The 26,831-nt window shown below is 39.1% G+C and overlaps 1 protein-coding gene across 7 annotated transcripts in view; it reads left to right on the forward strand.

Moving 5' to 3' along the window:
• Nucleotides 1-26,831, forward strand: part of DROSHA (drosha ribonuclease III) — a 128,608-nt gene that overhangs the window by 33,887 nt on the left and 67,890 nt on the right. For 6 of the 7 annotated variants that reach the window (XM_066373939.1, XM_066373974.1, XM_066373993.1 and 3 more), the window contains 6 exons: nt 1,817-1,903; nt 8,694-8,765; nt 10,741-10,822; nt 12,114-12,188; nt 21,015-21,184; nt 26,154-26,278. In XM_066373939.1, the coding sequence (XP_066230036.1) occupies nt 1,817-1,903; nt 8,694-8,765; nt 10,741-10,822; nt 12,114-12,188; nt 21,015-21,184; nt 26,154-26,278 (611 nt within the window). The remainder of the gene's footprint in view (nt 1-1,816; nt 1,904-8,693; nt 8,766-10,740; nt 10,823-12,113; nt 12,189-21,014; nt 21,185-26,153; nt 26,279-26,831) is intronic. The other variant, XM_066373984.1, reaches the window with a different exon arrangement.

Raw genomic sequence — 26,831 nt, forward strand, 5'->3', positions numbered from 1 at the left:
CAATGTTGCTGTGAATGTTTGTGGACAGGTTTTGTGTGGATATATGTTTTCATTTCTCTTGGGCAGGGGTCCCCAAACTTTTTTCACAGGGGGCCAGTTCACTGTCCCTCAGACTGTTGGAGGGCCAGACTATAAAAAAAACTATGAACAAGTCCCTATGCACACTGCACATATCTTATTTTAAAGTAAAAAAAAAACACGGGAACAAATACAATATTTAAAATAAAGAACAAGTAAATTTAAATCAACAAACTCACCAGTATTTCAATGGGAACTATGCTCCTCTCGCTGACCACCAATGAAAGAGGTGCCCCTTCCGGAAGTGCGGCGGGGGGCCGGATAAATGGCCTCAGGGGGCCGCATGCGGCCCACGGGCCGTAGTTTGGGGACCTCTGCTCTTGGGTATAAACCGAGGACTGGAGTTGCTGGACTGTTTGGTAACTTTATGTTTAATATTTTAAGGAACTACCAAACTCTTTTCTGGAGCGGTTGTGCCATGTTATTTTGTTAGAAGTTTTTTTTATTATATTTAGTTTAGACCAACTTTGTTGAATTATTTAAATAGAAGTAACAGTAATATTAACAAGACAAATAATATATGTGTGGATATTCTTTAGTCCTCTCCTTGCCAAGTTCTTCATGTATGTGTGTGCGTGTGTATGTGTAAAATGCTTAAAAGAATAATGTGCAGAACTTACGTACAAAATATACCTTTTGGTTTATCAATCTTTTTTTTTTTTAATTGAGAGGTGGAGATGTGGGGAGTCAGAGAGACAGACTCCCACATGCACCCCAATTAGGATCCAATCAGCAAGCCCCTTACAAGGCAATGCTCTGCCCATCTAGGCCTCTGCTCCATTGCTTGGCAACTGAGCTATTTTAACACCTGAGGCAGAGGCCATAGAGCCATTCTCAGCACCTGGGGCCAACTTGCTTGAACCATTTGAGCCATGGCTGTGGGAGGCGAAGAGAAAGAGAGAAAGGGAAAGAGAGAGAGAGCAGGGGAGGGATAGGGGTGGAGAAGCAGATGGTTGCTTCTCCTGTGTGCCCTGACCAGGAATCGAACCTGGGACTTCACACGCTGGGCAGACACTCTCTACCTCTGAGCCAACTTACCAGGGCCTGGGTTATCCATCTTGATAATTAGTTCTATATTTAGCATTTAGGATTAAAAATTGTGGAGTATAAGAATGGTGTAAGGAAGAGAGCCTCTTATGCATAAACATTTGTATGTTTTCATTATAGATTCAGTTTTCAGGTAGTGAAGGTCTTTGGCATTATGCAGGAATTGGTTTGTTACCGCATTTGGTGGGTTGGCTTCTCCTGGAGGTTCTGGGAGTAGAGCTGTGAGGAGTTGAGCTTGGGCACCCTGAGGCCTTTCGGAGGCTTCCGGTGGTTGTTAGTCTTAACCGTCTTGATGGTGAGTCTTTTTTTCACCATCAAGTTTGAGTCAATGTGTAATTATCTTGTTCTTATAGAACTTCTTGGTTCAGAAATATAGTTCAGTAAGAGGAGGACTGGTAGTATTGTGAGATTAAATAGAGCTCCCCTAAAAAAATGAAGCCATATAGCCTTTTTTCTTTTATGGCTTCCATAATAATTTTTGATTACCTCAGTATATAAATATTACTGAAGCTGGAGAATTCCACCTAAATTTATAGTTTTGTATAAAGTTCTCCCTGGTGTTTGCAAAAACATTAACAAAGTTTGTGGAGTCCTTACATTTTTCTGGTGGTTGCTTTGTGTCCTGATGGATTTCTCCACATGCAAACCATGCCGGTATTTAATTCAAGCTTTATGTTTCTGTCACTTTCAGACTGACAGGCCAACTGTTATAGAATATGATGATCATGAGTACATCTTTGAAGGATTTTCTATGTTTGCACACGCCCCCCTGACCAATGTAAGTATGTGCTCATTGGCTGGCTTTCTCTGTCCCTGTAGCCCTTCCTTCCTTGCCTTCCCTTCATGCTTTCTTTCTAAAAGTCAAAATAAATTTCCTTTCATCTGACTTCTAAGTAACATTTACCTCGTGTCCTTCTGTGTGAGCTGCAGGCAGTCTGTGGCAGGGTGTGTCAGGTTGGAGGGGGACATCTGTGCTAGTGAGTCACAGGTGGTCCATATTAAATGGTGTAAGTAAATGTGTCAGAAAAACATTTTGAGAGTGTGAACGATTGAAAAAGAAGGATAAACTGCAGAGTAATGTGTCAAAGCTATTTTGGGTAGGGCGTCCTTCAAAGAAAAGTTGGAAAGTTTCAAGAAGAAGCCACTATTTAGTCTCTGAGCAGAAGAGAAAGAAATAGAGCTGGGTTAGGACATCTGGAGGTTGAATTAATTTCATACAGGTTTCCACTTTTTTTTTTTTTGTATTTTTCTAAAGCTGGAAACGGGGAGAGACAGTCAGACAGACTCCCGCATGTGCCTGACCGGGATCCACCCGGCTCGCCCACCAGGGGCGATGCTCTGTGTCCCGTGTCCCGTCCCCCCCCCCCCCCCCCCCCCCCCCGCCATCGCTCTGTTGCAACCAGAGCCACTCTAGCGCCTGGGGCAGAGGCCAAGGAGCCATCCCCAGCGCCTGGGCCATCTTTGCTCCAATGGAGCTTCGGCTGCGGGAGGGGAAGAGAGAGATGGAGAGGAAGGAGAGGGGGAGGGGTGAAGAAGCAGATGGGCGCTTCTACTGTGTGCCCTGGCCGGGAATCGAACCCGGGACCTCTGCACGCCAGGCCGATGCTCTACCACTGAGCCAACCGGCCAGGGCCAGGTTTCCACTTTTGAATCCCAGGAATATGTCTTCTTTAAGAGACTTTTTCTGACATACAGATCTATGATATTTCTTCTGCAGATAATAAGGCTGCTCTGTTAGTAATAGTTCACATGGACGTTCTGTATCTATGCGTCACAATCTTTGTCTCAAAGCTGGCAATCTTGGGAGTTGTCTTTCTGACTCTGTGCTCCAGGTGGACGTAGTTGAATTTGCGGCCGCTCAGTAAGAGAGAGGAGCAGTACACTTCAGCCAGGCTAGATATTGTTATAGAACTCACTGAATTATGAGACGCTGGTGCATCTCCATCAAAATACAGTGTTCTTTAATCCTTTCTGGTTTGGTTGCAGAAAATAACATAAGAAATTTGAAAAGGTTATTTTAGTACTATTTACTTAAAACTCAAAATTCTCTTTGTTTGGAGAGTAAAGATTCAAATCTTTGCCCAGCCATGTCCCTTTCTTTATTATTTTTTCTTTATATGTGGACATGATTCCATAGTAGTAATAATAATTTAAAACAAATTGTTTTCTTAATGAGATTTTTTTTATCCCACAGTATATTTTATAGGAGAGAATTTTCTATGAGATGATTACATTGTAAACATAAAAATAGAATCATTTGTTAATACATACCACATTTAGCTCCAGGGTAGACCATAATACAGAAAAGGGTAGAATATTGGACCACATTTCTTTTTTTTAGGTATAATTGATAAATAACATTGTATTAGTTTGGGGGGTACAACATAATGATTCAATGTTTGTATATATTGTGAAATAATCACAGTACGTCTAGTTAACATTCATTACCTTACACAGTTACAGAATTTTATATTGGACTATTCTTAAACAAACTATATAAAAAGACACTAAAATGTTTTTGAATTTTGATGGTTTTGTCGTCTTTTTAAAAATGCGTCAGGCACTCTGACTCTTGGTTAGAGCAAACCTTTTAGACTTAGAGTAAGAAAGACTTTTAGTAGTCCTGTTGTCCAACTTTCTCCTCCCTAATGCATTTCCTCTTTTTTCTCTTTCAAAGAACTTGCAAATACAAATAATTTAGTTACCATGAAAATATTTAAAAATATCCAACATCTTATTTTTTAATTCTCTAGAAGTACTGTAGATCTCATTTTAACTTTAGGATCAGCTTACTCAAAGAAGAAAAGCAATTTGGCTTAAGAGAGAACAGGTTTTAAACATTAGTTAGTTCTACTTACTGTTTGAGTTGACATTTCAGTCTTTATAAGTCTTCATTTTTCTTATCTTAAGATAGAAATATTCGTTTTAGCAGTAGGCTTTTGTACATAAGTATGAGATGACATATGGGAAGTATTTATCATACAGAGCTTGGCATACAGTAAATATTTCACTTCTTGCCTGACTGGCGGTGGCGCAGTACTTAGAGCGTCAACTTGGGACGCTGAGGTTCCAGGGTTGAAACCCCAAGGTTACTGGCTTGAGCACGGGCTCATTTGGTTTGCACATGGGATCATGTTGAGTCCAAAGGTCTCTGGCTGGAAGCCCAAGGTAGCTGGCCTGAGCCTAAGGCCACTGGCTTGAGCAAGGGGTCTCTGGCTCAGCTGGAGCCTCCTGGTCAAGGCACATGTGAGAAGCAATCAAGGAACAACTAAGGTGCCACAACTATGAGTTGATTTTTCTCATCTCTCCCTCTCTCTTGCTTGAAAAAATGCACTTTGTGTGTGTGTGTGTGTGTGTGACAGAGACAGAGAGACAGAAAGAGGGACAGATAGGGACAGACAGACAGGAAGGGAGAAAGATGAGAAGCATCAATTCTTTGGTGTAGTACCTTAGTTGTTCATTGATTGATTTTTCATATGTGCCTTGACCAGGGGCTACAGCAGAGTGAGTGACCCCTTGCTCAAGCCAGCGATCTTGGGCTTCCAGCCAGTGACCTCTGGGCTCAAGCCATTGAGCAGGATGGGGGTCATGTCTATGATTCCCACGCTCAAGCCAGCGACCTTGTTCTCAAGCTGGTGAATCTGTGCTCAAGCCGGACGAACCTGAGCCCATACTCAAGCTGGGCGACCTTGGGGTTTTGAACCTGCGTCCTCTGTGTCCCATTCTGACACTGTCCACTGCGTCATCACCTGGTCAGGCAGAAAAATGCACTTCTTATTTTGGAAAAGATGTCAGACCTGAGTTTGCATCTTCTAATTCTATGTTTTGTTTTTAACTTATTCTTAATATTAAATGACCTTGGACATGTGATTCTTTGAGCTTTATTAAAATTTCTCAGGTTAGGCACTGAGGGCCTTTTAATACTAAATCAATTGCAATTGTTACTGTTTTTATGAAATAAAATATAGACTAGAAAATTACTGGCTTTAGCATATATTTTATATAAAAATATTTAAGTTCTCCAAATTTGAGAATTTCACTCTAATGAGAAGATAAGTCCCATCATTTATGTTAGAGATGTTGATAAAATAAATCAAGTTTTAAGCTAAATGTTGTACAGTTCATAGGACTTAGATCCATCAAAGGCCTCTTGAATTTGAAATAGCCTCCCAAGAAAAGGAATTATTAAATCACTTTACTGATCTTCATTTTCTTGCTACAGAAAGCACACCAAGAAGAATGGCATGCAAATGATTATAATGTTAGAATCTCCACCAAATCTAGTTTCAACAAGTTCTTTTAAGGTCTGCTTGAATTGAAGTGGATTGAAAGTCTTATTGGCTAAGTACAGAGCTTTCTGGGAGAATTCAGTCCTTTATCATACCTGATGTTACCTAAGGGCTTTGACAACGGAACTAAAATTATAAGGATGTATGTATTAGATGCATAACGTCTTATCCCATCCTCAGGAAAAGCCACACAGTCATTTCCCTCCTGCCTCTATTGGCTTTCCCTGCCCTGGATTGGATCATTTAGTGTCTGGAAAGAGTCGACTTAGAATGTAGAAATTTAGGGAGGGTTTTTTTTTTTTTGCTTGTTTTTGGTATGATGTTAAAGGAGTTAATATGGGTTAGTATCCAAAGATGTTTTAAGAAATGGTGGTAGATATTTACATGATTTGATTGGCCAGTTAAGCTCCCTGTCAGTTGAGCTTCCACTGTATAGGATAATGATAAGTTCTGTTTGCATCTCAGAGAGAAATGAAAGCTTGATTAGAAAAGGAGATCCTGCATTTCCAACATGTGTATCTGAGAAGGGCTCTAGTGACGTGGGTGAGAGTCCAAAAGAAAATAAAGTGTAATAGAAGAGGTCAAAGAAAGAATTCCAAAAAGTAATTTTAAGTAGAAATGATTGTACTTGTATGACTTACCCCTCAGAATTGCTTTTGCATATGGTAAAGGAGTTAAGTTTACACTTTTGTTTTTTCTCTGCCTGCCTGCTTACTATTCCCAAGGGCTCCGGTCCTTTTCTCTGGTATAGTCTCTTTTTGAGCGATGTAGACTCACCCACAGTTTTTCCTCCTATGCATATTCTGATGTTTATAGCTGTGACATACGTTTCACACTCCTACTTCAGATTCCTGCTGGCATACCCACCATAGCGTGCCCTTAGGTACCTCATCCCCAACCTGTGCTAAGCCGAACATCATCTTTTCCGCATGTTGGGTTTGAGTACTTAAGGGATACCCAATGAATTTCTTTGTATTAGTGTCATTGTGATGTGTCTGGTTAGTTAGGCCAAAATACTGGAAATTATTCCCTATTCATCTCTCACTTCCACATCAGAACGGTCACTGTGTATTTCAGTAACATCTCTGATGTTTAAAATTTTCCCCGCTTTTCTTTTTTTGGGGCTCCTGGACTGTTTCTTTAAACTGTGTAGTCTGGTCATCTGGTTTCCAGCTTTGGTCCCCTTTAAACCAGTGTTTTTCAACCGCAGGTCTGCAGACCACTGCTGGTCCACCAGAAATTTCGTGCTGGTGTGCGAAAGAGTTAACCACCCTGATGATCCTCATACAACATCAGGGCCGTCAGTCTTCCGTGGACCTGCACGACATCTCTGGCTCACACCGCTACCAGTTGAAAACCTCTGCTCGCATTCTTACACTGTAGCATAGCAACTCATCCAAAATGTAAACTATGATAGTCTCTCACTTAAAGTACTTGAATGACTTCTCACTGCTATAGGATAAGCCCTGAATCCTCAATTTTGTTTATAAAATTTGCATAATATAGGTCATACTTTCCAACCTATAATCACCTTGCTTCTCGCTGTCAACTCAACATTACTGTTGAACAGCTAAATCAGTTGGTATTCCCCCAGCTCCCTGTTCTCTGTCTTGCTATGAACTAAATTGCTGCTCTTTCCCAACTTAAATTTTCTGGATGACCTGGAAAACCCCTCCCCATCCATCTATGAAGACTCAACTCAAATGTTACCTCCTTTGGTTCTTTTGACTTCATACTCTATTTGGGTGTTTGCTGTATTGATTGTACTTGTAAGTTACATTGTATCATATTCTGTTCTCACTTGCTTCCTTCTCTTTCTTCCTCTGTTAGATCCCCACCTTCTTAAAAAGGTAGGGGCTGTAACTTAAAGTAATTTTGAACCTAACATCTTGTTAGCAATGATATTTTTAAAAAAATAGGAATAATGACCAAAAATTTATAGCTCTCAAATCATTTAAATATAGGAATAAAAAGAACTTAAAAATGGTAATGACTTTAGCATATTGCTTCAGGTGTTTTAGAACTCATTTATTACCACAAGAGGGTTGAATATGGATCTCTTATTAAAAGTTAATTATGAATTTTACTCAAATTAGCCATTATCCTTTAAAAAAAAAGAAAAAGCACCTAGATTTCATTTCTGAGAAAAAGGTTTCCAGTAGATGGCATTGTAAGACTATTTTTGTTTTTCTTACCATTTCTTTGACTGGTGGAATTAAAATTTGTCTCTTTCTGATTGCTGTGATTTGTAAAAATGATTACGTTTATGTCAGATTATCTCATGGACAGTTTGAGTGGCCAAAAAAGTCTACTTAACGCATCTCTAGGTCTTCCGAGTCTTTTATTTCCCCAGCCAGCCAGGCCAGCCACTGCGGTAGCTTCACATCCTCCCTGTCTCATTCCTTCCTTCATTCAAAAGTATACTTAGGGGAAACCCATTATGTCTAGAGACACTAGGCTAGTGTCTGATGATACGTTGGTGAAGCAAGACAGGTGTGGATGGATTTATTTAACATGAGCCTTCCTTCATTTTCACATGGACTCTGAGTATTAGAACAGGTACTGAGAGGTACATACTCCAGTGGCTTAGCGCTGGGGTCTAGAGCAAGATTTTTGAACTCAGCAGCTTCCGGTTCCCTTAGGCAAGGTACCTGGTGACTCTCTGCCTAAGGCAGACAGCAGTTACTCCTGTCTCAGGGGTGTTTGCATGAGTGCAGTATGTGGAGCATTAGAACAGTCCCTGGCTCACCAAGGGCTAACTATTATTATCTTTATTTTAGCTTATTATTATTACCTCAGTTGCTTTTGCTCCAGAGCTAAACAAGCAGCATGACTTGTGTGCACCTCACTGACTCATGACTCTGAAACTAATGACCTGTCATCCAGCTATCCCTGATCTGTCTGCCCAAAGAGCCCAAGTTCTGAAAGGTTTTTAAAAATCCAAGCAAAAAAAAAAGAGAGAGAGAGAATTTAAGTATGGTTTTGTTCTTTAGAAGCGATTTGTTTAGTTTTAATGGGTTCTTGCCATGTTTGTGTTGTTGCTCATACAGTTAATTAAACACCAACATTATGCAGGTTTCCTGTCATGGCCGGGCCAGCTGGGTCCTTGCCATTAAAATCCAGCAGAGTGCTCAGGCTTCGTGTGCAGCATTGCTAGCAGCTTAGACTAAGTGAGACTTTCTCACTTGGTTCATGGCTTTCTGGGTCAGGTAGCAAACCTGGTGCAGTGTGAGCCGGGAGGACGGTACTTGGGAACTGAACCTCTCCTTATTATTGCAGATTCCATTGTGTAAAGTAATCAGATTCAACATAGACTACACGATTCACTTCATCGAAGAGATGATGCCTGAGGTAAGGCAGAAGATTACTAACAGCTTTGCTCTTTTGTTTATTCTGCACTTGTATCTTGAAAGCATCGGACTTGGCCAGCTCTGGCTTTGGCCATAGGAATACCCTAAAGCAAGGGTCCCCAAACTTTTTACACAGGGGGCCAGTTCACTGTCCCTCAGACCATTGGAGGGCCGGACTATAAAAAAAACTATGAACAAATCCCTATGCACACTGCACATATCTTATTTTAAAGTAAAAAAACAAAACGGGAACAAATACAATATTTAAAATAAAAAACAAGTAAATTTAAATCAAGAAACTGACCAGTATTTCAATGGGAACTATGGGCCTGCTTTTGGCTAATGAGATGGTCAATGTGCTCCTTTCATTGACCACCAATGAAAGAGGTGCCCCTCCCGGAAGTGCACCGGGGGCCGGATAAATGGCCTCAGGGGGCCGCATGTGGCTCGCGGGCCGTAGTTTGGGGACCCCTGCCCTAAAGTATCATGTCCACTGTTATATCATGTCAATGATATGGAGCTCTAGAAACAAGGTTAAAATATGGGTCATTTTTCAACTTTTGAACCCATTTCTCCTTGTTTTTCATCTACTGATAGTAACTTTACATTAGTTTCTAGTTTGTTTTGGATAGGGGACAGATTTTGATTACTGGTTGTTATCAGAGGAAATTAGAATAGTGAAACTGAATCTGATAGCTGTCGGAATAATCTTATTCATTATCTCCAATGACAAGATCAATGCTTGGCTCATTTTTCTTCCCATATATTTACATATTTTTCCTAATTGTTTTTCATTGCGGATGCTCAGCAGCAGATTTATCTAAATATATGCGAGAGGTTTAAAATTCCAAAGCAAGATTAATGTGAATCTCAGAATGATTCATCGCCTGATCTTGAATTTAGTGATGTCAACAAATCACACTAAGAAATAACAACTAGACAGCAAACAAGCTTGTGCACTTAACCTTGTGTTGGAGCTGGGGTCGATTTCCTGAGCCCCCGGCTCTTCTGCGAACCTTGTTGAATAGTGTAGCTGTCACAGGCGGGCGGTGAGTGGAGGGGGGGATTGATAAGCATGACACACGTGCTTAGTTTGCACCTGTTTCATTTGCAGCAAGTCCCGGTAATTTACCTGTCTTTCAGAAGGAATTAAAGGGAAAGGGCCACCCCTTTATTCTCTAGCTTAAAAGGGTTTTTTGCTTCCTTTTGAGTTTTAAGGTCATAAGCCTTCATTTGCTATTGTAAAGGTTTATGGCTCTGGAGTTATCTCACACAGGGTGATTTATGAACCCCAAGCAAAACAAATAGGAGGAAGAATTATGAGACAAGTCTTACTTGCAAATATATCATCTGTTAAGCTTGTTTACTGGAGAAATTTTGGTACCAAGTTTTGTAGTTTGTTGCAGCCCTTTATATGCCTTCATTAAGAATTTGAACTTTTTTGGTACAAAGGGCCTCAGTTTATGTAACTCTGTGACAGTGATTCTGTGTGTTTGGGGATGGCAGGGAGCAGGGGTGGTGTGAGGGGGACAAACCTGTGAGCACCTGCTGGTGTGTATGTGTAATTTGAATTAATAAAAATCCTGAGGAGATTCCAATTTTATAATTCAGTTAGAAAACTATGACATAAAGAAGACTTTAAATTTAAAATTTTACATTTACTTAAACATTGAGAAGGACTGAATTCACATTTTCTTAGGAATCCTAATGCCACTATTGCCTGCTTCATTTGTGTCTCAAGCCAACGAGCTATTATTTGTAGGACAGCAGTCAGACCTTTTAGGAAATTACATGGTTTTAGTATAGTTTCAATAGACACTATTTTTTTTTTTAATTTAGACAATTAATTTTAACGGGGTGACATTGGTCAACTAGAGTACATAGATTTTTAAAAGACACTTGACTGGAACAAGTTGAACCTTCAGTCAATATATATTTGCAGTACTATAGTAATTTGATTTTGGTTTATTTTTCAGAATTTCTGTGTCAGGGGACTTGAACTCTTTTCATTATTCCTATTCAGAGATATTTTGGAATTGTATGACTGGAATCTTAAAGGTAAATAATAGGATTTAAAGGAGAGTGTGATGCTTATAGAACATTGTGGCATATGGTAGGAGTGGGGAACACAGTTGAAATTTTTATTATTTTTTGAAATACCCAGGGAAAAGTGTGGTTCATAGGAATGCTTGCTATCATCTGACACGAATAAATTCTTATGGGTTTCATTTTAATACAATTTGATAGTGTCTGTTACCTAAGATAACCATTATCCATGACCTAATTTATACGTAAGAAGATGGTATCAGTTATTATGAGTTAACCTAGATTTATGTGTACTGGGGAAAATCTTATTAGTTAATATTTTAAATCTATTGAACTTTACTGTAATAAACTTCTAAGATAACAGTTGATAAAAACAGAACTTTGGTTAGCCCTCAAAACACAATTCACACACTGTGAGCTGCATCGATTCAGAACTTGGGACAGGGATCTTAGTTACCAGTTGACTCTTGGAGTGTCTGTATTCCAGAAGACAGTTACTTATTTTCAGGACAGTGTATATTGATGAATGGCTTTTCAAACCAAGTATTTTGTAATATTTTTATTTCTTTTTTCTTATTGACTAAAATAGAAAGGAATGAAAATACATGCATATGATATCATGCAGTAGTTCAGTTGTAACAAAAATCTTTATATTTTTTGAGTTTCCAAAATAGTTTTGCCTTATCTACTACACAGGATAAATTACTGGGGTTTTCATTCTCTTCTTACCTTGGGTGGTCTCCTCACTTTGGTCTTCACAGGATGGGATGGGATGGGGTGGGACGGGACAGGACGGGAGGGGACGCTGTTACTGAAGGACTGATTCACCTCTTGAGAAGAAGAGTAGGTTTTTTTTTGGTTGGTGTGTTTTTTTGTATTTTTCTGAAGCTGGAAACGGGGAGAGACAGTCAGACAGACTCCCGCATGCGCCCAACCGGGATCCACCCGGCACGCCCACCAGGGGGCGACGCTGAGGCCAAGGAGCCATCCCCAGCGCCCGGGCCATCTTTGCTCCAATGGAGCCTCAGCTGCGGGAGGGGAAGAGAGAGACAGAGAGGAAGGAGAGGGGGAGGGGTGGAGAAGCAGACGGGCGCCTCTCCTGTGTGCCCTGGCTGGGAATCGAACCTGGGACTTCTGCATGCCAGGCTGACGCTCTACCACTGAGCCAACCGGCCAGGGTTTGTTTTTTTTTAAACTCCCACTTCTGGTGGTATTTGTCATTATAATGAATCTTAGGAATTAACTTGCAGTGTTTGCTTTCTAAGGCTGTTTTATTTATTTTCTTTTCACTTGTTCTCTTTAGGTCCTTTGTTTGAAGACAGCCCTCCATGCTGCCCGAGATTTCATTTCATGCCACGTTTTGTCAGATTCCTTCCAGGTAAATCTTGGCTAGTCAGTGACTCGTTGAGGTAAAGTGCGCCTGAAAATATGCCTGCAGTTCTCCTTTTATCCTTAGGGACAACTTTCCCTCCAGAGACACGGGTGATCATTTACTTCTTATGACAGACATAAAAATGTAAAATTATCCACGCTGATTAATACCCCTGCATAATTTATGGTAGCCCCAAATTAGATGAGCAACTAAAGAATGGATTGATAAAATATCATGCAAGTATTAAAATTCATATGAAAAAAAATGCATGTGCCTTAAAAATGCTTAGAGTTAATTGGGAAACAATGATTATAAAATTTTACATACAATATGGTTATAACTTAAAAATGACTGCATTAATAGTTGTATTAAGATGGTAGTGTTAGAGGTTTTTTTCCTATTTTTTTGACATATATTTTACAGTGAAAAAAAAATCTCTTTTCTGACTAAGTTAAAAAATATAAGTAACTTTAGGACATTTTTAAGTAATGTTTTAATTGGTTTAAAATATTTTTCAAGAGTCTAGCTGTGAGATACGGCAATATATTTAGTGTTTTTTAAAATACTTGGGTTTGTAATGAGACCGTGGGATTTTTTTTGGGTGCAGTCTTCACCACCCTCAGTGAGTCCACCCCAGGGTCTCATTCTGATCGCACGTGCTCCGGGAATCCTAGCGATTCCTGTGTGTCCCAACGCTAGTGCCCTGCTTGTCTTTGTTTCTACTTAAACCTTCCTCTTCTCCCTGCATAGCCCACTTTCTTTGCCTTCTTGCCTAAGTGCTTTGCTTCGATTTCTGTCTCTCAACTCTAGCAGCCTCGGCACCTCATACTAACCACCACCTTCCATGGAAATGTCAGTTCAACCATTTGCCTTTCTTCTATATGCCAGCCACTCAGACATACTGCAGACAAAAAAATGTAGCTGCTGTGATAAACCTGTGATCTATAATTTCAGCATCTTAAGCTTTCTGCCCATGAATGCATATCAACAGTTTCAGAAATTGAGCCTCATGCCCATGTTCTCCTCCTCATGCCGACTCTTCCTGGGCACAGGAAGCCTTCCTCCCCAGGCCTCGGAACTCAGGGGAGAGCCTGTCGGATTCCAGTCCATCCACAGCCCTCTGTGCTTGGTGCCCTGCCCCTCTAACCTTTTCCCCGCCCCACTGCTGCTGCTGCCGGTCAAAGCTGATGTCAAAGCCAGCCTCCAAAACAGTGGGCCCCAACCTTTTTTGGGCCACGGACCGGTTTAATGTCAGAAAATATTTTCACGGACCAGCCTTTAGGGTGGGATGGATAAATGTATCATGTGACCGAGACAAGCGTCAAGAGTGAGTCTTAGACGGATGTAACAGAGGGAATCTGGTCATTTTTTAAAAATACATCGTTCAGACTTAAATATAAAATGGAAATAATGTAAGTAAGTTATATATTCTTTCTCTGCGGACTGGTACCAAATGGCCCACGGACCGGTACCGGTCCGCGGCCTGGGGGTTGGGGACCACTGCTCCAAAAGACCTAATCTGGGGGACATGCTTCTGTTTCAGTCTCCTTCCTGATGTGGTGCCTGGGTCTGTCTGCTGAGCTCTCCCCACTCTGCTCCTGGCTCGGATGCATCCCTTCATGGCCTGTGTTCCTTGTGTCTTCACTCGAGCTTAGATTTTCCTCAGGGTTCGTTCTTGCCTCACTCCAGACACTCACTCTCTGTGACTTTTTATTTTACAATAGTGTTACTCAGATTCTTAGTATTATTGTTAATGTTTATTTTGTCTAGAAAATGTATTCAAAAGCTTTTCTTCTTTGTACATCTGGTTTTATTTTATTGAAAAGTCTTTTTTTCTTTTCAATTGAATGCATCTTTGATATTTATAATGGAGCTTTAGCAGTGAACTTATTAGAAAATGGTGTTAGAGTGAGTTTGTTGAAAAGTCTTTTCTTTCGGTATGTATCTGCCTTTAGGCATGTCCAAACAAATCTGTAAAAGAAAGTGGACAGTTTTAAAATCACCTCAAAGAAAAATCTTGTGTTAGATATTTACTTTGTGGGATTTTAATTCTCACAAAATGTTTTTCATAACTATTTAGGGATAACATTTATGTTGTCATTAAAAAAAAGGTTATTATTTTTTAAACACAGTATACTTTTTCATTAGACTTTCCTTTAAAAATATACATACTAAGGAAACCTTGGAGATTTCAGTATGCATATTCACTTGACCCAGCACCATATATTGAAAAGACCAGCCTGACCAGGCAGTGGCACAGCGGATAGAACATTGGACTGGGATGCGGAGGACCCAGGTTTGAGGTCCTGAGGTTGCCAGGTTGAGCACAGGCTCATCTGGTTTGAGCAAGGCTCACCAGCTTGAGCCCAAGGTCACTGGCTCAAGCAAGGGGTCACTCGGTCTGCTATAGCTCCCTCCCCACCCCACGCCCCCAGTCAAGGCACATATGAGAAAGCAATCAATGAACAACTAAGGTGCCACAATGAAGAATTGATGCTTCTCATCTCTCTCCCTTCCTGTCTGTCTGTTTCTATCTGTCCCTCTCTCTGACTCTCTGTCTCTCTGTGTCTTTGTCACGAAAGAAAAAAAGATAAAAAGACCATTTTATTGCCACAGAATTAAAGTGTTATCTCTGCCCTTAATTGGGTTGACTGGGTGTGTGTATGTGATAAACAATACAAAGGTGTATAAAGTAAAAAATTCACACCCCTTTCTAGACATGTGGAAATGAGTAGGTGCTATAAGTGTTTTGATTTGTATTTGTTTTAACCTGTATGAGAAGAATGAATGGTTTTTCTTTCAGTAGGCCAACCCTTAATATGTTACACAGCTTGCCTTTGTACTCAACTATTTCAGACATCTTCTATATAAATATATTGCCTCATTCTTTAAAACCTAGATGGAATTCCATAGTATGAATGGACATTGACTTTTTTGGTGATTCCTCTAGTGAAGAGTATTTTGAAGATCTCTTATTTATTACCCATTACATAAATACTTAGGGCTATTCTTGTACATGTGTCCTTTTGCATTTCTGTTGATGTTTCTATAAGATAGAGTCCTAGAAGTGAAATTATTTTTTACGACAGTATGCACATTTTAAATTTGGAAAGATACTGGCCGAGTTCTCTCTAAAAAGGACATAATTTGTAGTTGTAACCAGCATTTGTAACAGTACCCATGTTCTGTGCATCTGCCAACACTGAACATTACTCGTCTTCTGTCGTTTTGCCTAATAGGCTAAAGGTAGTCTCATTGTAACTGTTTGCATCTTACTTGCACTCCTGTGAGACAGAGCAGCTTGTATATATTTCAGTATTTCATATCCCTTTTATTCTCATCTGCTTTGCATTTATATCAGTTTATTACAACTAATTGAAAGTCTATCAGTCATATTTTTTCTTCACTTCTTCAGTTTACCTGTTCTGAAGACAGCTATTGCAATTGCTGTGTACACATTTATCCAGTATTAAGCTTAGAGTGTAAACCAAAGATTATACAATGAAAGTCATTTTACCTGAAGTCAAACCATAGAACAACCAGTTTATTGAGAGTTTTTTTGTTTTTTGTTTTTTTTTTTTAGTAGGAGATGGTGAGGCAGAGACAGACTCTTGCATGCACCCCTACCAGGATCCACTTGGCAAGCCCCCTATGGGGTGATGCTCTGCCCAGCTGAGGCTGTTGCTCCGTTGCTCAGCAAATGAGCTATTTTAGCACATGAGGCGAGGCCATGGAGCCATCCTCAGTGTCCAGGGCCAACTTTACTTGAACCATTCGAGTCATGGCTACAGGAGGAGAAGGTGGGGGAGGGGTGGAGAAGCAGATGGTTGGTTCTCCTGTGTGCCCTGACCGGGAATTGAACCTGGGACTTCTACATGCTGGGCTGACACTCTACCGCTGAGCCAACTGGCCAGGGCCCAGATTATTGAGATTTTTAAAATTTATTTATTCATTTTTAGAGAAGAGAGAGACAGAGAGGGAGAGAGAGACAGAGAGAGAGAAGGGGGGAGGAGCTGGAAGCATCAACTCCCATATGTGCCTTGACCAGGGTTTCGAACCAGCAACCTCAGCATTTCCAGGTCGACGCTTTATCCACTGCGCCACCACAGGTCAGGCCCAGATTATTGAGATTTTAGAAACTTTTTCAAATCTGTTCTTTTTTTCTCTCCTGCCTCTACCTTTAGTAGTCAGTCAGTTGAAATGAACTCTCCTAGAGCCAGTTTAAGGTTTTATTTTGACTGTTGTTAGGGCTGGGGCATGGTATAATTCAAGATAGAAAGGCTGCATCTGTGCAAAAGCCTGTTCATTGCTTATGCCATTGTTGCAGTAAACTTTGGAAATCCTGAATCAATTTTGTAAATCGATTATCTGGCAGATTGATTGTTGGAAGCTGCCTTGTTCTAAAGAATTAGGTCTCAGGTGTGGTAACAGAGGCCCAGAAGCCTAACCGAATGAATTCCCAGGGAGGTAAATGTGATTTGAAAAATAAAAGTGATAAAACTTTATACACTGCTCACAAAAATTAGGGGAGCAGGGAGCATGCATATACTTCAGTACTTTCAGCCTTTTGTATAGTGCATTTTCACCAATGAAATAAAAGTTGGTTTTGCATTCATTTGCATAATCAAACAACTTTCTTTGACTTGTCATTTGCTTTTTTGATGTTCTTGTTTAATAAAAAATATCAAATTTTTTTTTTATTGCTTCATATTCATTTTGAAATATTCCCTAATTTTTGTGAGCAGTATATTTGGAAATTTTAGAAAATGCATATTGTGGATACAAATTTTCAAACATGAAGATTATAAAAGGCATCTTAGTGGGAACAGAGAGGGGACATGCAGTTACACAGCTAGACTAAGTGTAGGGAAAGAGGAAGGCTTGTTTGTGTTTGTTAAAATTGAGTGTTCGACTGTTGAAAAATATTTGTGTAACCAGCCATATTCTTAACACAAATTCCCTAAAAAATTGCCCTCCCCTGCAAATAACCTTAGAAATAACCAAGCAATATAAATGGAGAGAATTGGGTCTCTAAGAAACAGTTTATAAAGTCTGTCAGTTCATTAATGACTGTCCAGATTCATTCCCTGAAACACAAACTCCAGCTCTTCCTGAATAATGAGCCGTTGTCACGGTTCCAGGCCCAGAGTTGGCACCATTCCTGCTAACCTTAGCTTACCCGCTCTAATTTCTCATTTATATCATGTCCTATTTATCTCAGCCAATGAGACAAAAATTACTTCTTAGCCCTCGGTGACATGGTTCCATAAATCCCCAACATAAACATGTAGCAAAGCAGACAAACCAAAAGAGCCAATTCATTAACATTAGTAAATTCATGGCAGTCTGCGAGCAAGTGGCCACGTCATTTATCTGCTTCAGAAAGTCATTCCCCAAATATTTATGAGAGTCTTTTTTGCTGGGCTGAGTATGAGGGATACAGCCCTTGCAGGGGCTCTGGCAGGACTCTCTAGCCTGGTTTACCCTTTCTTATTTTCCATAAGGACTGCACCCCGTTATTGAACCTGGTGCAGTGCCTCAGTCCCTCTACTTAGCGTATCTGTCCTAAGGTTCTACATTTTCACAGTGGTAAATTTCTATCTTTTTAGGCTTTAGTGGCTATTTTAAATATTTAGCAGATTTCAACAGGGATTTACACTTTCTCCTTCAGCATTATCAACTTTGCACCTGATGTGTGTACTTTTTTAAAAAGTGTTTCTCGTTTTTATGCTGCTGTAAAACTCTCTTGTTGGTAGCTTTGCACCAAGACTAGGTAGGAGCATTCTTTTTTTTTTTTTTATTATTGATTGAGTTTTGAGAGAGAGGAAGGGAACAAGAAATATTGATTTGTTGTCCCACTTATTTATGCATTCATTGCTTGATTCTTGTATGTTTCTTGACCGGGGCTTGAACCAGTAACCTTAGCATAAGAGATGATGCTTTAACCAACTAAGCTATCCAGCCAGGACTAGATAGAAGCATTTTTTTTAGCATTTTTTTTAATTTATTCATTTTTAGAGAGGAGAGAGAGACAGAGAGGAAAAGAGAGGAGAGAGAGACAGAGAGAGAGAGAAGGGGGAGGAGCTGGAAGCATCAACTCCCATATGTGCCTTGACCAAGCAAGCCCAGGGTTTTGAACCGGCAACCTCAGCATTTCCAGGTCGATGCTTTATCCACTGCGCCACCACAGGTCAGGCGATAGAAGCATTTTTATAAGCATTTGGTAATCTTTCTTTATCTTGCGAACACTCCCATAATTGAGCAATACCCTTGGTTTGTAGGCTTAAGTATTTTCTTCTCTTGGATAATTCTTTTAGTTTTTTTTTTTAGCCTTTTTGCTTTAAATCCAGTGCCCCTACTCTATTTCACTTTTATGTGAAGTGCTTTGAAGTCAGCCATCTGTAACTGCTGGTGGCGAGAGTCGAGTGCTCTTTTGTATACTTGGAGCTGCATATATTTGCTCCATCCACCATGCACCAATCTCTCCAAATAAAATCTCAATCTTTTTTCTGATCCTTATAGCAGATGCCCTCTGCTCCTTCTTATGGTGTCCTACACTCTGACGTATCCTGATAGGCCCAAAGTACTCTTTAGTAATCTTACCAAGTAAAAGATTATGAGCCAAAGACTATTTTACTCTTTCTTTCTTTGGTGCCTCGTGAATCTAGCTGGAGCAGCAGGTCTTCTCGGCCTCTGCGGGCTTCCTCTATCCCTGCCGCCCTGGGTGCAAGTCAGCAGGTCCGCTTCGGAGTTCTCTCGTGCCCCCGGCATTATGGGTTTGCTGGGCTCCTTTGCGAAGGGGAGAACTTCATTGAGAAAGGCATATCACTTGCAGGCGGGTTGAATTCTCTTTTGAGACAAACACTGAGAAATGGGTACTTAACTATGGAAGTGTGTTAATCAAAGGTGATTCCTGAGTCTGAGGCAGATGTTTTGTAATAAGGCATAAAAAATTTCACGGCTGTGAACAATAATCTGAGTCAGTAGACAACATGTTCTCATGTGGGTTTTGTTTTGCATTCTAGTCACTCCTTGGACAGTTTTTTTTTTTAGAGAGGTTCAGTGTCTTTGGTTAAGAGAACTCTGTTTTCAGAATGCTTTCTACAAAGATTCCTCTAGGAATAGTGATTAATCATTATTGACCTCTGTGCTTCCTGAGGGCCTAGACCTTTATGTTCTTGTTTGTATTTCCTCCCATGGTTGTGACATGGACCCACTCATAGTAGCATGTAATGGGAAACATGCCCCCACCTGAGCATAAAATCCAGAGGTCTTTCTGTGCTCCTAGAGCTTGGCGTGGCTGGACTTCCCTGCTGCCTCCCTCACACTCCTCGCCCCACTTCGTCCGCACTGGCCTCTGCAGGGTCTGGAACACATCAGTCTCACTCCATCCTGGACTTCTGCTTTTTAACCAAGACAGTTTTCTCCCACATCTGCTGCTTTCAAGTCTTTGCTCCCATGGCACCGCCTCACAGACACTGCTCTTGACCATGCACTTACACACGGCTGCCATCCCTGCCCAGTTTGGTTCTTTTTCACAGCACTCTGATCTGTTACGTAGTTGTTTATTGTCTCTTTTTCTTCACTGGAACATAAGAGGCTTTGACTGTTTAGAGCATCAAGAAGAGCATCTGCTACATAATAGGTGCTCAGTAAATATTTTTTCAGTGAATGAACAAGTATTTAGATTAGCAAATGAGCCCATGCCTACATATATAGTAGCTCTGTAGCAGCAATGCCATCTACTTTCAGAGTAGCATCTGAGATTTAAAAAAAAAATCAAAAAGAAATCTTGATATTTATTCTTTATCAGATGTGTAGGCCTGTTCAAGTTCTTAAACCATAGCAACTTGTGTTAAAATCTTTCATCCTTTTCCATTTCTTGGTACCCCAAATCCCTTGGGTGTCATTTACTCCTCCAGCACAAACAGGACACTCTAACTTGTGTCCACCCATCCCCACCATCTTGGTTCCTTCATTTCACCATGAAGCGTTTGGTCCTGTACTGCTTGTTCCCAGCATATCTTGTGACCTGGGGAGGGTAGTCATTGTCCTCTTGTCCTTCCTTTGGGTGGGCCTAAGCAAAGAAAAACAGTATGAGGTGGGTACACGTATAGGTCAAGAAGCTGCCCACATTAAATGAGTCTTTGGTTCATCAAGTACCAGGTGAATTGTCTTTTTCCAAGGTACTTTATGTCCTTTGTTGTTTTTATCTTCCATATTTGGTCATATGTGTTCTGTAAGCCTCAGAATACTTGGTATTTTTCCATGTACTTGCTTGATGATGATCTTATGATATTAGTACAGGCTCTTTAGTTCTGTTCATCACGGCAGGTGCAGCACATTAGCACCAAAAAATTAGACCATTGCACAACAATAGCTTATTGAAAACATCCATAAATATCTTAGAAGCTTAGAATTTCCTTAAGACAATAACATTACTTCTAAAGAGCTTTCTCATCTGTTACCCTAGAAAGAATGATAAAATATTTAAGTTCTGTATATTATAAATTGTGGTTCTTTATTCTAGGTGGTTTTAAATCTATTTAGGTAGACACCTTTTTTATATTCACACCTCATAAATGGAACCTTTCATCATTTATAGTGTTGTTGCTATTCCCATTTTAGTAAATGAGATGGTTTACGAGCACTGTTCGTCAATGAAACAAACGGCTTTTGCATTATTTGGTACCTGGTTAAACAATGTAAATTCTAAATTACATTTATATGAACGCTCTTTCCCCCCCTGCCTTGTTTTTTCTTACTTGGCTGACGATTGGCTGTTGACTGAGTAGCCGTATCTTTCTCCTTTCTCCCTCGCTCCCACCCAAGACGGAGGTAAGGAAGTGCTGTCCATGCACCAGATTCTCCTCTACTTACTGCGCTGTAGCAAGGCGCTGGTTCCCGAAGAGGAGATCGCCAACATGCTCCAGTGGGAAGAGCTGGAATGGCAGAAATATGCAGAAGAATGCAAAGGCATGATTGTCACCAACCCCGGAACGGTACGTTCTGCTCACACATTTGGGGGACCGAGTCACCTTCTTTTCAGGTTTGAATGTTTCAGAAAAACAGTGACAACATTGTCAAAGGTTTAGGTACTCATTGTTTCTTATACTTGAGTAAAATTTTCAATATTTAGTAAATACAAAATATATTATAATGTAGGCATATTTGGTAGTAAGCTCATCTTATTGGTAAATTTATTCTGCTCATTATGGAGAATTTTAATGTGTTTAGATAAGTTCAAGTCTTGATTTTTTTCTAGGTATATAAGTAATATATTTTCACCATAGGAAATCAGGAAAATAGAATAGCAGTTCAACCCCAATAAATTCAGTTAAAAAATAAATAAAAATAAAAGATATTTGGACATCTCTGTTAAAGAAAGAAAAAAAGAGAGAGAGAAAGAAAGAAAGAGAGATGAAGAAGGAAGGAAAGCAGCCCAAAGAATCCAATAAAAATGACCCCATAATTCCATTCTGCAGAGATGATACCATTTAGTTTTCTGGTCTCTAGGATAAATATATACTGCTCACAAAAATTAAGGGATATTTCAAAATGAATATGAAGCGATAAAAAAAAGATTTATTTTTTATTAAACAAGAACATCAGAAAAGCAAATGACAAGTCATAGTTGTTCGATTATGCAAATAAGATGCAAAACCAACTTTTATTTCCTTGGTGAAAATGCACTATACAAAAGCTGAAAGTACTGGAGTATCTGCATGTTCCCTGATCCCCTAATTTTTTTGAGCAGTGTATTTCATATTATTTTGAAACAAAATTAGCATCATAGTATTAAATATTATTATATTAAATATTAATATTGATACCTTTTCTTCTCATTCCCTTCCAAAACTATCATTTTTCCATAGTTTTAAATTTCTTTAGGAGTATAAAAAAACAAGCTTCTTATTGTTGGGTACCTAAGCTGCTTCCAGATTTTTGCTGTAACAAATAATGCTATATTGAATTTGTGTATGTGTGTATATAGGTATATGTCTGTATCTTTGAATATTTGTCCGTTTAATTCCTTAGGAAGAGGTCCTGTAGTGAAATTAGCCGTCTGAATGTATGTGCATCATAAAGCTTTTGATACATGTGGCAAATACCTTCCAGAAGGGTTGTAAAATTTGCACCCTGACTAGGATAATATAGAGTGCCAGTTCTTCATATTGGTTATATTGTTTTTTAGAAAAACTTTGTCATGTTGATAGGGAAAAATATTATTTACTTCAGTTTTATATTTATTTTGGTTTCTAAAAAAATAGATATTTCTTAAAAATTAAAACAATTATTTTAGAGAGAGAAGGAGAGAGAGCGAGAAAGAGAGACAGAGAGGAACTTTGATTTGTTGTTCCACTCATTTAGTGGTTGATACTTGTATGTGCCTTGACCAGGGATCGAACCTGCAACCTTGGCATATTGGAATAATGCTCTAACCAACTGAGCTATCTGAATAGGGCTCAAAAATCAATATTTTAAATGTTTACTGGGGCCCTGGCTGGGTATCTCTGTTAGAGCATTGTCCTGATATGCCAAGGTTGTAGGTTCGATCCCAGGTCAGCGCACATACAAGGATCAACCAATGAATGCGTGAATAAGTGGAATAACAAATCAGTGTCTCTCTCTCTCCCTCCTTCTCTCTAAAGAAAAAAAAATCAATGAAGAAATTAAATGTTTTTTGGCCTTTTATGTTTTCTTTTGATAATGGCCTATTAATATCCTTTGTCTAATTTTCTTCTGTGGTTTTGTCCTTTTTTATTCATCTTTTGCCATAATTATTACAAATATTTCCCATTTCTTTTGTTATTACTTTGTTTTAAAATTAACATCTAATATTAATTGTTGAAATAGAAATACAAAAACTAAAGAGAATTAAAAGATAACTAGCTTTATCTTATGAAGAAAATTCTGTTTTATATACTAATTAAAATTTTTTTCAAACTATGTTATTGTTTTATAAAATAGTTATATGTTGGCATCTTATCAGGATAAGGTTTTCCAAAAATGGAGAATTAAAATATTTTTATGTAAAGAAACAGAGTGATCTACTTAAGCAAAGTTGTTTTAAAAAGGCTGCCAAATTGTTTAATAGCCATGATTCATAAAAATAAAACTCTAGATCAACTTTTTGTAGCATGACAGTAACATCTGCACAAACAGAGTGTTGTTATTTGCAAGTTAAACATTCCAGCTAATGCTGATTATTGTAAACAAATCTCGAAAATGAAAGTTTAATAAAAATGTTTTCAAACATAAAACTTACTTAAAACTAAAAAAACCATACAGCTTTTACTGTTATATTAAGCCACATAAATGTTAGAGTAACTTTAAAAGAAATATACGAGTCATAGCAGTATGAGAGTATGACTGTGAATTTGATTTTTCTTCTTTAAACAGTTGCATTAATTTACATTTCTTCTGTCAGGTTTATAGCGGGGTCAGAAGATGGGTTGGTGTGGTGGTGGTGGCGGACATAATCTTTTCATCTGGGTGGGCCTGCTTCAGGCATCCCATGATTTGTGGGGACACTGGAAATACTGTCAGCCTGGAGGCTTTCTTTCATGGCATGCTTCAAATTTCTTAAATTACAGCATCAGTTGGAGAGCTTTTGAAAATACAAGAATGCCATGATTGACCCCCACCTGGTATACTCCAGGAGCCCAAGGATCTGTAGTTAAAAAAAAAAAAAAATCCCAGGTGCTTCTGATTCACTCATTGCTTGTGATTGAGCCAGTGGCACAGAGGTCCTTGACTTCGTTACCGTGATCATCGTTCAGCTCATTGTTGAGGGACATGAGCCAGGTGCTCGTGAAGTCTAGAGATTGTAGGATGTTTCTCCAGGTGCAGTTTCACAGCATATCCCTGTAAAAGGAGTCTGTGACGAATCATTGAATCAATGGATCAGTCAGTAAAATAGCCAGCCAGGAAAGCCCGTAGTTTTAGGTGAGGTCACTCAACTGGGCTTCTAGGGATGTTTCATAAACACCACAGTGAGGTCCTTAAGGAATTAGAAATTGTATAAATTATTGGTGTGTTTACATGTACATGGTTGGCATGGTGTGTGGCCAGTATGAAGATAATGAGGAAACCAGATTAGTCAGGATGAAAGATTTATGTTGGAAAGTAATCAGAAATAAATTAAGAAAGGTAAATTTGGATGCCAGGGACATGTTGAAGTTAATTTTCTTTTTGTATTTACCTAAAGCTATGTTTAAAGGAGGAAAATATTCTGAAAATTCAGCACCATTCAAACATCTCTCATCATATCCTTTTGAGAATAGGGCAGAGTATGCATGGCACCACATTTCATCCTCCGCAGTGCTTGCTTTGAAAGATGGCCCAGTGGTAAGAATATTGGGGAATTTATTAAATTTTCAAGCCATTATGATCACATTAAGTACTTTATTGCTGCGGAACTTAAAAGAATTAATCTCCCTCCCTCGGCACTTTGCCTTTGCCAGAGAACACTTTGATCATTAGCAAGAATGTTTTTATTCCTCTACGGAGATGGCATGATAGATCTTGTTGGGTGTGGCCAAATTCTAGAACTTACTTCATTCCCCTTCTCCACCGTATAAATTTAGAGGTACTAAAGATATTTTAAATCACTATGTCCTTGTTGATACCATAGCATGGTCTTAAAATCATGGAAACATGAATAATTCACTAGCATTTTTCAGTTGTGCAGTTCCTTTAAAAAGTAATCCTGCTGCTTTGATGCCCAAAATATTGGAAACAATTCTTAGACCTAAATAACATGTTGCTGTTGTTGATAAGCATTTAAATAATATTATATTAGGTTACCTGTGAACAAACTCTTCTCTAGTTATTAATTTTGAGAGTGGAGTTCAACTTTTTAAGATACCAGTGGAATTTTGATTGTTAAATAACATTTAAATATTCCTTAAAAACGTAAGTGTAGGTTATCTTTAAATTAATGTGAATGAATTTACACAAATCTATTCACTTTGTCACCTACTTGGATTTGTCAGATGGCTGATGGGGGCTACCAGCTTTTACCAGTAGCTGGGGGCTTTCGGCTTTTAGCATTGAAACCCCTGTCCTGGACAGTGCAGGCCACCAACCAGACTCCAGTTGTTGGTCATTTCTGTGCCACAGAGTGAAGCTTATTGGCCTCTGTGTGGATCAATCAGTTTTGTAGCCTTCAGCTCTATAGTAGTTGAGCCAAAGGTCCCACAGTCTCTTGGTCAGAATTTTGTTTCTAATAAGGGACTGCCCTCAGAGTTGGGTATAAGCAAGATGGTTATACTCATCTCTTTACAAACTTAAGCTTTCAGGATGAAAGGTATTTTTTTTTACAAATGGTTCCTCATAATTTAATAACTCAAGAAGGAACTAGCTGTTCACCTTTTTATTAGACTTGAAAAATAATGGGGCTCTCTATTAAAACTAAAAATGGCCTACATGAACATAATAAGAGAAGCTTAGCCGTTTGGCCTTTGTACTGCCATACTGTCTAATTTTAAAATGTGCAAGTAAAGGAATACCTAAGGTATACAGAGAGCTAATGGAAAAATTATATAGAGCCATCTGTCTGTGTGTCTTGAGTAGAAACAAGCTATTCATTTGCAATGTGAAATTCAAGCAGAGTAAGCCAGCATATCACTTGCCTGTGGTGTGGACTACTTCCCCTGTGCCTTTGACGAGGTTAAGGAAAAGTTACATCTAACTAGGTGTCCTTTTAAAAGTTTAATTTTTAAAGGTTTCTATGTGGCCTGCAAATAAAGGACAAGATTATTGTTCATTATGCCAAATGGCACAGACTCATTTACAGGGATGACATTATATAGTTTTTATATAGTATGGGCTGCTATGACTAAAGGGTTTAAATGACATTTTCTCTTTGGGGTTGAAGCTTTCCTAGAAAAAAAATCCGATTAATTTCTTGCCTACTCAGGTTAATGACTTCTTATGGGAATAAATGGCTTTGATTTTTCTCTGTAGAAACCAAGCTCTGTCCGCATCGATCAACTGGATCGTGAACAATTCAACCCCGATGTGATTACTTTTCCGATTATCGTTCACTTTGGGATACGCCCTGCACAGTTGAGTTATGCAGGAGACCCACAGTAAGATATTTCTCGGTGTTTGTCTTAGCCAATTTCACCTTCTACTAACAGCTGAATTAGCAAAGGATCCCTTTATTGGGTGTTTTCCTCTTTAGAAATTAAGAACTAAAATGAGCCATGTTTCCAAATTTAGGTTATCAAGTAGAACAGGTTTTGGTAGCTCCTGAAGAGTTATTTTCTCTACATTTGACTGCAGGAAATTATTACTCAATAGGTTATCCTTGGCAATCTTGATCAACAAGCGTCCTGTATGTTTTTAACTTTTAGGGGACTTCCATTTATTCATCACTGCATTACTTATTGGTATTATTTTCATTTTGTCAGTGCCGTCCAGAGGAAAGTAGCACCATGTTGGTTCCTAGCACTGCTAAATTTATGTAGAGCTTTATTTTTGGGAGCATCTTAAAAGAGCTCAATATCCCATGCAAAGTTAAAGGTTATGTTGGAAGGAGAAGCCATGACTTCTGACTTTTAGAATTGATGTTACTTTCCACATTTGGGATTTTCTTATTGACATGTTAGTGTTTTTCTGGGAAGAGATGAGGCTATGTGG

The sequence above is a fragment of the Saccopteryx leptura genome, chromosome 1, assembly GCF_036850995.1.
Source record: "Saccopteryx leptura isolate mSacLep1 chromosome 1, mSacLep1_pri_phased_curated, whole genome shotgun sequence".
NCBI lineage: Eukaryota > Metazoa > Chordata > Mammalia > Chiroptera > Emballonuridae > Saccopteryx > Saccopteryx leptura.